This window comes from Lemur catta, chromosome 10, assembly GCF_020740605.2.
Source record: "Lemur catta isolate mLemCat1 chromosome 10, mLemCat1.pri, whole genome shotgun sequence".
NCBI lineage: Eukaryota > Metazoa > Chordata > Mammalia > Primates > Lemuridae > Lemur > Lemur catta.
In genome coordinates, this window is record NC_059137.1 from 81,620,645 (window position 1) to 81,632,208 (window position 11,564).

General features: G+C 43.7%; 1 protein-coding gene across 1 annotated transcript; it reads right to left on the reverse strand.

Moving 5' to 3' along the window:
• Positions 1–511: 511 nt before the first annotated feature.
• Positions 512–827, reverse strand: LOC123645711 (cysteine-rich and transmembrane domain-containing protein 1-like). Its single transcript, XM_045562143.1, has one exon. It carries the CDS (start codon positions 803–805, stop codon positions 512–514), a length of 294 nt encoding a protein of 97 aa, XP_045418099.1. The 5' UTR covers positions 806–827.
• Positions 828–11,564: the final 10,737 nt, after the last annotated feature.

Genomic DNA, 11,564 nt, shown 5'->3' on the forward strand with positions numbered 1-11,564 from the left:
TGGTATCAGTTGTCTCCTTTTTCATTTCTGATTGTGTTTATTTGGACCTTCTGTTTTCTTTTCTTGGTTAGTCTAGCTAGAGGTTTATAAATTTTGTTTATCTTTTCAAATGGATAACTGATTTTTTTTTGAAGTTTGGACAAATTTATTGAAACTTACAGGGTGTTAGCAGAGAAAAATTATTCTGTGGTTCGTTACATTTTGTCACTACCTTGAATGTATAATTTAAAATCATAAATATATATTTCATAACTAAGCCTTTGGCCAGTAAAAGGAATCATTTAGCACATTTGTTAAAGATCGATAAGAAATGTATTTTGAACATCAAAAAGATCAAGATCAAGTCACTGAATTAAATAGCAGCAACCCCCATTAATCTAGATTCCCACAGTGCTGAAATTAGAGGTTTCTATGCAGAGCTAGTCATTTATTACAGCAATCAGAAAAGATGTGGGCTGGCACACCTATTGGAGGTGACTGCAGAGCTGGCAGGACAGGAGGGCCGGCCTGGTCAGATGAGCATGTCCCAGAGACAGCAGCAACACAGAGCAGTACAGCAGGCTGTAAGGCAGGTGGATGGTCCCAGGTCGTCTCTTCTTTGGTCTTCCACCACATCCACTGTGGTTTCAGGAGGCTCCTGAGGGCCACCCTGCCAGCCATACTGTGTGTATCCTTGGTAGCGGTACACCTGAGCAGGTGGGTAGGGCCCCCCCATACGTCCTGGACCCATTTGTTGTTGTGGATAAGGTGGGTACAGGGCCGTTGGACCTCCATCCTGATACGGTGGAGGGTTCTCTTGGTTCATCAGGGACCTGCCAAGTGCACCCCTCCTCTCCACGAACCGGCTGGATAGCGGTGGGGTCGGGAACTCAGGAGACCGCACTACACCGCGCTAGACTCGCCGCACGTGCCTCGGAGCGAGTGACGAGCCGCCGCGCGCCTAACGACACGGCCGCCCTGAGCCGCATAACTGATTTCTTACAAAGGTGCAAGGGCAATTCAGTGGATAAAGGATAGTGCTAGAGCAATTGGATATTTGTATGCAAAAAAAATTGAACTTGGATCCATATCTTGCACCATATGTAAAAATTAACTCAAAATGTAGCATAAACCTAAAGTTTTAAACCTAAAACTGTAAAATTTTTAGAAGAGAATGAAGGAGCACAGGGAACTTTGCCCCAAAACATGGCTCCCTGGTATACTTGTAATTAGGTCTATGAACAAATTTCAGTGACCCCTATATATTTTTTATAATCCTCTCCCCATCATGTTTTAGATTCTCAGGGTATTAAGTCTTGATGACCCAAAGCCTGTAACTTGTAACTAACAACTTGACCTTTCTAAGTTGTTTCCCAGAAATGGTGAAGTTTCTGCAAGACAAAGGAGTTGAGATTCCAAAGGCTGCTGGGCAGACTTCCTGACACCAGAAGTCCCCGTCACTCACTAATCTGCCCCAACACACATGGCCCCTTACTAATTTCAATACAACCTGCCCCAATGTACATAGCGCCTCCTTAAAAAAACCTGTGCTCTCCATTAGTCGGGGAGATGAATTTGAAGCTGATTCCCCTGTTCTCCTGACAGACGTCTTGCACATTAAAAAATTCCTTTCTTCCTTGGAAATCCTTTTGTCTCAATAATTGGCTCTTCATGCAGGAAGCAAGGGGACCTAGGCTGAAACTCCCGTGTGGTTTCTATAACATGGTAAGTATTTTGAATTAAAAGCCTTTAGATGGCAGGATTTAAAGTGGCTAAAATGAAAAAAAAATAAAAGAAAAAAATAATAAAAAAATAAAAATTAAAGAAAAAAAAATGAAGAAAAAAAAAAGCCTTTATTGATCGATACATGCCAGAAGATAATTTTCCTTAATCTGCATAAGGACCAGATGGGCCCACCAAGGAGAACAATTGTTTTTCCTTCCTTTCCCTGTTATCTCATTATCTATTGCAAAAAAGAAAGCCAAGAATGTAACTACACCTGAACAGACCCATTCACAAGATAATCTCTGTTTCTCAAACTCAGTTTCCAAAGAGAAACATTTACAAGTTAATCGTTGTTCCTGATTCATTCATTCTCTGTAGTAATCATTTATTGCCCCTCAACAGAATTACCTATATTCCCATCTTCTCCCTCTCCTCTGAAATAAGATTATATAAATATTTGGGCCCCACTAAGATATTGGGCAATCACTCTGTGATTCTCCACTGTGTGCATGTTAATAAATTTGTATGCTTTTTCTCCAATTAGTCTGACTTTTGTCAGTTGATATTTTAGTGAACTTTCAGAGGGTGAAGGGGAAGATTTCCGTTGGCTCCTACGAGAATATTTTGTGACCTTGGGCTAGGCAAAGGTTGTTTTTTTTTTTTTTTTTTTGTCTGATAACAAAACACAATCCATAAAAGAAAAGATTAATAAATTGGACTTCTTCAAGATTAAGAACCTCAGCTCTTCAAAAGATACTGTTAAGGGAATAAAAAGACAAAGTACGGTCTGGGAGAAAATATTTGCAAACTATATATTTGATAAGAGACTTGCATGCAGAATATATAAAGAACTTTCAAAACTCAGCAAGAAAACAACTGATTTAAAATGGGCAAAAGAGGCCAGGCACGGTGGCTCACGCCTGTAATCCTAGCACTCTGGGAGGCCGAGGCGGGTGGATTGTTTGAGCTCAGGAGTTAGAGACCGGGCTGAGCAAGAGTGAGACCCCATCTCTACTAAAAAAAAATAGAAAGAAATTATATGGACAACTAAAAATAAAAATATAAAAAACTAGTTGGGCATGGTGGTGCATGCCTGTAGTCCCAGCTACTCAGGAGGCTGAGGCAGGAGGATCACTTTAGCCCAGGAGTTTGAGGCTGTTGTGAGGTAGGCTGGCACCACTGCGCTCACTCTAGCCCGGGCAACAGAGTGAGACTCTGTCTCAAAAAAAAAAAAAAAAAAAATCGCAATGAGAAACCACTATATACTGTCAAAGAAGAACTTAAGACAAATTAAATTTGACAGAGTTTAATTGAGCAAAGAATGATTCACTAATTGGGCAGTCCTTAGAATCCGAATAGGTTCAGGGCTACCCCAGTGCAGCTGCTGCATGGTTGGAGAGGATTTATGGACAGAAAAAGGAAAGAGATGTACAGAAAATGGAAGTGAGGTACAGAAACAGCTGGATTGGTTACAGCTTGGTGTTTGCCTTATTTGAACACAATTTGAACAGTTGGCTGCCTTTGATTGGCCAAAACTTGGTGGTTGGTACAAGAGTAGGTTATAGTCTGTTTACACATTCAGTTAGGTTACCGTTTACTATGTATGGAGAAACCTTTAGGCCAAACATAAAATATGTAAGCAGGCAGCTTTAGGCTAAACTCAATTTAACAACACCTATTAGAATGGATAAAATTAAAATGACTAATCATACTAGGTGTTGGCAAGGATGTAGATCAACTGGAGCTCCCGTACACTGCTAATGGGAACATGAAATGGTACAATGGCTTTGAAAAAGTTTGGCAATTTCTGAAAATGTTAACCATATACCCACCATGTGACCAGCTATTCTATTGCCAGGTATTTTCCCAAAAGAAATGAAAGCATATTTCCATATAAAAACTTGTATACAAAAGTTTGTAGCAGCCTTTATTTGAAATAACCCCAAACTGGAAACAGTCCAGATTTCTCAACTGCTAATTGAGAAACAGATTGTGCTATATCTGGATGATAGAATGCTACTTAGCAAGAAAAAAGGATTAATTGTTGATAACTTGCAACAACATAGATAAATCTCAAAATAATTATGCTTGGAGAAAGAACAAAAAAATAATAGTACATATAGTATGACTGAATTTATATGAGATCCTAGAAAATACAAACTAGTCTATAAGTGACAAAAAGCAGACCAGTGGCTGCCTGAGTATGCGTCAGGGGGAAAGGGTGGAGGGAGAGATTAGAAAATGGCATGAGGACATTTTGGGGCAATGGATACTATAGGGGTCAAAGGAAAAAGTTCCCCTTTGTTCTCTGAAGTCTCACTGAAAATCAACTCACAAAAAGGCAGATTAATAAAAGAAAAGGCATACGAATTTATAAACATGCACAGAGGGAAAAATCACAGAGTGATTACCCCAAACCCCCAATGGGGTCCAGAAGCTTGTGTACTATCTTGAGGTTACAGAAAGAATGGAGGCTTGGAGCATGGCCCCAAACAGGTTTTAGTGGCAAATCAAGTGGTAGTGGCAAGACAGGTTATGGAAGGAAGAGAAGAGGAGCCCTGGCTAGCAAATGGGTGGGCTCTACATATGCAAATCTCCCCTCCACAAGACAACTTTTCAGTTATTCTTGTATTTGCAGCCCTTCTGAATAGCCATCTTGAAATACATCAAAGAAGTATATTCTGGGGTGAAATATTGTGATATGCTTATTATTCCGATGGTGATGGCAGTCCCGTGAGTATAGACTTGTCAAAACTTAAAAAACTGCTTATTTTCAACGTATGCAGCTTAATGTCTGTTAATTATACCTCGATAATGCTCTTTTCTAATAAAGGAAAATCTTGTTAGGATTCCTCATTTCCTGTGACTCTCCCATGGCAGCTGGGCCAAGAGCAAAATCTGGTGACAAAGCAGCCTTTGGTTTCTTGTTTGGCCGCACACACCACTGACAGCACCTCTCCCAGGAATCCAATCACCTCTAGTGCCTGCCGAGGCAGGAAAATGCTCCAAAGGATGGCTCTGGCTGTGTCTGGATCATAATTAAAGCTGCAAATAACCCAAAATGAATGAAGTCTCCCCAGCTAATGTGCCACTTCTAATTTAATCTAATTGGCCTCTGAATGAAAGTCTCGGCCTGCCTCAGAGGCAAAATCTTCCAAATGAAGTGAATTTAAACTGCTAATTACAAACTGGGGGGTTTTGTCACAAGAACAATCTTACTGTTCTTTGATTACTTGCTCAACTGGATTATTTCCTCATTACCTTTAGAACTATTGGGATTTTGACATGGTGCCCCTTTCACCACATAAATAAAGCATTTTACAAGACAGGCTGGAATGGAAGTTCCACCAAACCAGTTTGGCCTGGGAAAACCATGGATTATCTTGGCTTTCTGAGTGTTTGGAGATGCCTAAAGCAATTCTCATAAGCAAATGAATAGGTTGTACTGCTTGTTCAAATAACCTGGAGTTAACTACCTCTCTGTTTGGAGACATAAACTTTTATTTAGCTGCAGGATCTAGGTTATAAGTTTTGAGGTCATCCTATTGAACTGATCTCTTTATTGCTCAACCATTTTGGCCTTGAGATGCAGAGCTCTGGAGTGGCCGTTAGGAGGGAAAAAAAGACCTGTATGTGAGCCTGTTTTTCATCAGCTGTGAGATTTGGACACGCTGCTGGACCTCTCTGAGCCACAGGCAGAGATTTGGTGGAAAAGTATGGGCTGCGTGGGAACAATTTATCTACTGCTATTATGCTTTGGGCTTCAGTTCCCTCCTCTTGGGCATGTTAATTAAGTTTAGCCTAAAGCTGACTCCTTACATAAGGCTTTCTGTACATAGTGAACTGTAACCTAACTGGATGCATAAAACAGACTGTAACCTGCTCTTGTAACAAGTAGCCGAGTCTCAGCCAATCACAGCAGCCATACTTCAGTCACTCACAGGTGGCCAACTGTTCAAAATGTGCTCAGATAGGGCAAACAGCAAGCTGTAACCAATCTGGCTGTTTCTGCACCTCACTTTTGTTTTTTGTACAGAACTTTCCTTTTCTGTCCATGAATTCTCTCTACCCATTTGGCAGCACCGGGGTTGCTCTGAACCTATTCTGGTTGGGTGGGGAGGCCTGCCTGATTCATGAAATATTCTTTGCTCAATTAAACTCTGTTAAATTTAATTTGTCTAAAGTTTTCCATTTAATAAGCAGTAACTGCTACCTCGCAAAGTTGTTATGAAGATTGAACATGGACACCTATGTGAAAACACTTCATAAACTATGTGTCACTTGCTAATGCTATTACTTTTCTCATCTGTAAAATGAAGGAATTCAATCAGGGCATTTGAATAGTCCCTGTGCTAGTTTCCTGTGGCTGCTGTAACAAAGTACCATAATCTGGGTGGTTTAAAGCAACAGAAATGTATTTTCTCACAGCTCTGGGGGCCAAGTCTGAAATGAAGGTGTCAGGAGGGCTGTTCTTCCTTTGAAGGCTCCAGGTGAAAGTCCATTCCTTGCCTCTTCCAGCTTCGGGTGGCTCTGGGCGTTCCCAGGCTCGTGGCTGCATCACTCCAGTCCCTGCCTCTGTGTGTCTCAAATCTCTCTCTGCCTTTCTCTTACAAGGGACGCTTGTCACTGGATTTAGGGCTCACCTGAGTAATCCAGGAAGATCTCATCTCAACACCCTTAACTTGATTACACCTGCAAAGATCTTTTTTCCAAATAAGGCCACATTCACGGGTTCTGGGTGAACACATCATTGGGGAGAGGGCACCAATCAATCCCCTATAGTCCTCTTTAGCTCTATTGTCATAACGTTCTGTTCTGGATGTTACTATTTGGTCTAAACTCTAACCAGTTTGAATTGTATAAAAGCAATGACCAAATTTGACATTCTTATATTGTATGAAAATATATGTTTCTTCAATAATTGCATCAAAAATATGCATCAAATATTTTACTATAGTGAGAGTAGGGGCCATGTATTAGACAAAAACTTATTGATGAAAAGTTTATGCAAACTAGACAACGAAATAAAAATTTCAAGCAGCCTGTGGCTCTATAACAAAATAACAACCTGGCCAGCAAGGAGGTGGGTTTAATTATTAAGAATGTTGGGGGAGCAACTGTCACTACTGAGCTGTTTGCTAGAATCAGTGTCCCTGGGTTAGTGACTTTTGGATTTCTTCTTCAGCTGGCAGATGTCTGCTAGTCTAAAAAGCTGTAGCTGAGGGTAGAAAAAGGAAGATGCTAGAAAGAACATTCATAATAGACAATAATAGCTCATTATACTTCCAGGGAAAGGAAATGGAAACTTTCCATTTGAGAACATTGAAGTGCTTTGCGGACAGTCATCAAAATTATGCAAGTGTTGGACTGTGCCCACGTTCTCTCACCCTCATTGTAGAGCCACCGAGGAAGTCTAAGTACGTGGGTTGTGTCATTGGAGAAGTGCTGCTAGCTGAGTGTTTTAGGGCCATCAGAGCCATAGTCACCAGATTCCACTCAGGGTGAAATGGACATTCGGCGAGGTGGCCTGTTCTCAGATGATCTGTTTCAAAGTATAGGAATCGGGCCATAGCAGGAGCCATTGAAGCTGCTGGATTTCATGTCACTTCCAGCCTGTGGCCCAGTAAGATCAAGGCAGACTCTCCTTCCCTCCCTTATGTTGCATCCTCCGAGGCACACATGATAGGGACTTGCTGGGTTGGTGACCACCCCGTTATGTCCTCTCTGTACTTCTATATCCCCTGGACCACTGCCTGTCCATTCCTGCCCCAGCCAATGATTCGGTCTCAGAATATCAAAATCATCAGTTCTTGGATGGGAGAAAAACCCCACCTTCTTTGATTTCTGTTCCAAGAAGGTGGTATGTGGACAGCAACCCGTTCTCTTGGAGGGCAATGGAGTTGGCTCTTGGTAGACTTTGGAGAGGATCACTCTGGCTCCGAGGGCTGTGCTCCTGGGATTCACACTGGCTGTCTTTGGTCTGTACCTCCGGCTCCATTCCCCTTCCTTCTCTACCTGCTCTGGGCCCTGGGAGGCTGACTCGCAGGACGGCATCAAGGGTTCCCTTGCTGCCGGGCTGCCAGTTGAGTTTGGCCAATGTAGAGGTTCAGAGAGATGGAGGAAAGTGAGTCTGAGCACTTTATTCTGGTTCCCTCAGGCTTACCCTGGGCTGGCCTCAGCCCTTGACCCACCATCTCAGCTCTTGACTAGCAGCCCCCTCCACCCTGCCCCTTTGTGTGTAGGTCCTGGCAAACTTCAGGCCTAGGGTAGCAATAGCAATGAAGCCCTCACCAGCCCCTGCTGGCCCTGGGATATTGCAGTTTCCCTGGTGCCCTACCTCTCCCCTTCCCACGGCTTTGTCAAGGATTCTTTTCTGCAATTCTTCTGAGATCGTCCTAAGTTGAATGTGCCATTATGTGCTCAATAAGTGATAGCTTAAGACATATTTCAAGGTGGAGCTGGTTGGTGCAGCAATTTAATCCAATCCTATGAATATTTATTAAGCTTACACTATGTGGAAGTCACAGGGCCCGCCGTTTCCCAGGTGAGAAAGGTGCATTAGGGAATTCAGCATACTCCACTCTTTGGAGAACTTAACAACCGGCAGCTTCCCTCTCTCTTTTTCCCCTCATTCAATTGTGATTTGACACATATTTATTGAGGGCATACACTGTTCTGGGTGCCAGGCTAATAATACCTGGGATAAAATAGTGAGCAAAATAGAAACACTCCGGCTGTTAGAGGGTGAATGATCTCCTGGGAGGAGGGAGGCATCAGTCATATAGTTACAGCAGAGGAGCAGAGGGTATGTTTCATGAACTGATATAAGGTCTCTGAAGGAAGCAAACTTGTATCTGTGACACATAAAATCTGGATGGGTGAGGGTCAGGGAACGCTTTGCTGAGAACATGACAGATGAGATGAAAGAACGAGTAGGACCGAGCTGAGAGGGGAGCAGTGGGGAAGGGTGTTGCTCACAGGACTCCATATGCAAAGGCCACATGGAGGGAGGGGCAGCGGTTGGCTGGAGTAGAAAGAGGGAAGGAGGGGCTGGTGGTGGAAATAGGGAAATGACACTGGAGAGGCGGGTGGGGACCAGGTGGTACAGACTTTGTGGGTCAGGACTAACATTTTGGTCTTGATTTAAAACATACAAACACAGCCATTGGGGAGTTTTAAACACAGGTGTCAGTATTCATGATGATTTCAAAACATTTCTCTGGCTGCAACAGAGAATGGGCTGGAGACTCTAGGGCAGACATGAGAAGACCAGTGAGGAGGCCTTTGCCGTAGTCTGGGTGGAAGATGATATCTGGGACTGCAATGGTGCCAGAGGAGAGGGGGAGAACTGGACCTGTCCAAAAGACATTAAGAAAACAAAATGAACAAGAAAGCTGGGGATGGGTTGGATAGAGGATGAGAGAGCAGGTATCAAAGAAGAATCCTAGGTTTCTGGCTGTTGGTAATGTCATCACCCAAGAAAAGAAATACTGGCCGAAGATTTGGTTTGGTGTGGATGGGGTGGGGAAGACCACAAAGTCAGTCTTGCATTTGAGGTGCCCTTCAAGACTCCTAGATAGAGAAATCAAGAAGCAATTGGATCCAGGGGTCTGGAGTTCCAAGGGGAGAGCTGAGCTGGAGATTGGAGTTTCGCAGCCACTAGAAAACAGAGGGTGATTAAAGTCATGGGCTGGCCCTGGGAGACTGCCCAGTGACAGAGTTCACGAAGGACTCCAGAGAGGTGAAAGCAAAGCAGGAAGGCGTGGGACAAAAAACCGAGGGAGTGTTGCAAGAAAAGGGAGCAGTCGACAAAGTCTAATGTTCCTGAGAAGTGAGAGGAGAACTGAAACGTGTCTGTTGGATTTAGCAACACAGAAGTCATCGGTGACCCTGGCAAGAGGGCACATGGGGGGAACACGGGGGACAAGGCTGACTTGGAGTAGAGGGAGGAAATGGAGGTAGTTTTTATACTCACTGACCTTTTTCTTTTCTTTCCATTTTCTCAAGAGCTTTGGCTGTGAAATGGTAGCTGGAGAGGAGTAAGGGGGTTTTTCTTTTAAGTTGTGGGGGATTTAAACATAGTGAACTGTCTATGGGACAGATCCAGTTGAGAGGATGTAGGTGAATATCCAAGAAGGAGCCAGGTGAACACGCAGCAGGGTTTGCTGAGAAGGCAGGTGGACAACTCCCGAAGCCCAGAGGCAGGGACTGGCTTAGGAGGAGGAAAGAGACTGGATGGGGGCAGATGCAGTTAGATTTCTAGCCAGGTAGGAATAGCTGAAGAGCTCCTACCTCATCAGGGAAGCAGTAGGTGGAGGGCTGGTAGTTTGAGAAGAGTGGTGAGTGAGTTGACTGCAGAAATGTCCATCAGTGTTGAGGGCAAAGTGTGGCTTCATGAATTTATGATGTGTGTGCCCCATGCGTCCAGTGGTGAGATGTCCTCCAGCAGTGCCCTGTGGCTTCAGTGCAGGCAGAGAGAGAGAGCAGATGGTTGGGGTGATGAAAAAGCAAGAATACCATTGAAATGATGCCACATGGAGTCTATACTGGAAAGGGAAGGCAGGGAAAGAGAGGGCCGATAGATTAGGAAAAGGTGAAGGATGGCCACCAAACCTGAGTGTACCCTCTCGCTTCCTCTGTGCGCTCCTCCCAGCTACCTTGGGGAGCGGTCACTATACCTTCCTCCTGGTTCCTGCGGCATCCGTGGGCATATCATCCCTTACCTTCTGGAACAGTTATTTGTATTTGTGACACTCCACAATTATGAATATTTATTGAAATTAGTATATGTTGCCAAGGAAACACCAAATACCATAGCAGCCATATGTAAATAAATATTATAACAATGATAATAATGCTGAATTTATTTACTTGGAAGGCAAGGGAATATACCAATGCAGAAATTCAACTGACATGTTTTCAGGGAGGAGAAAACTCAGGGTTTTTTTCTGGTTGTTGTTTGTTTTTCTTGAAGAGTTAGGGAAAAAATAATTTCATGGTGGTCATGCTAATTAAGAATTGACAACAAGCAATCTGGATAGGATGGAATATGGCCTTAAGTATCTATAAGGTTGGTTTAAAAAAGCCCCATTGTTCACTGGTCACAAAGTCTTCAGTGAGATCCAGTGTGAGTGACCCTGGAGAGCAGGATCTCCAGAGACCTGCCTGGTGGCCAGGAATTACCCAGGACAAGTGAGTGCTAACAGAGTAGTCACCCCTCCTCCCATAGATATGGGAGAGAAATACTGAGAGTGGGGAATATGTAAAGAGGGAATGGCCTGGAAAAAATGGCAAAAATATTTTCTGCCTCTTTAAAACATCCTCCACTCCTTTTTTTTTTTTTTTTTTTTGAGACAGTCTCACTCTGTTGCCCGGGCTAGAGTGCCATCAGCCTAGCTCACAGCAATCTCAAACTCCCGGGCTCAAGCAATCCTTCTGCCTCAGCCTCTCGAGTAGCTGGGACTACAGTCATGCACCACCACGCCCGGCTAATTTTTTCTATATATTTTTAGTTGTCCAGCTAATTTCTTTGTATTTTTAGTAGAGACAGGGTCTCACTCTTGCTCAGGCTGATCTTGAACTCCTGACCTTGAGGGATCCTCCTGCCTGGGCCTCCTAGAGTGCTAGGAGGTGAGCCACTGCGCCTGGCCTCCACTCCTTTTTGAAAACTAGAGCCTGCATCCCTGCCCCAGGCCAGTGGCTGGGAGGGGCAGGGTAAGTCTTTTGTTTATTTGTGCAACAGGAGATGGCCCAGCCCACCTGGTAAAGGGAGGTCCTGGGCGGAGGTCAGGAGATTGTCTTTAGCAGAGATGGGATGATCAGAATCATCAACTGTAGTTGAACAGTAATTGCCTGAGGCT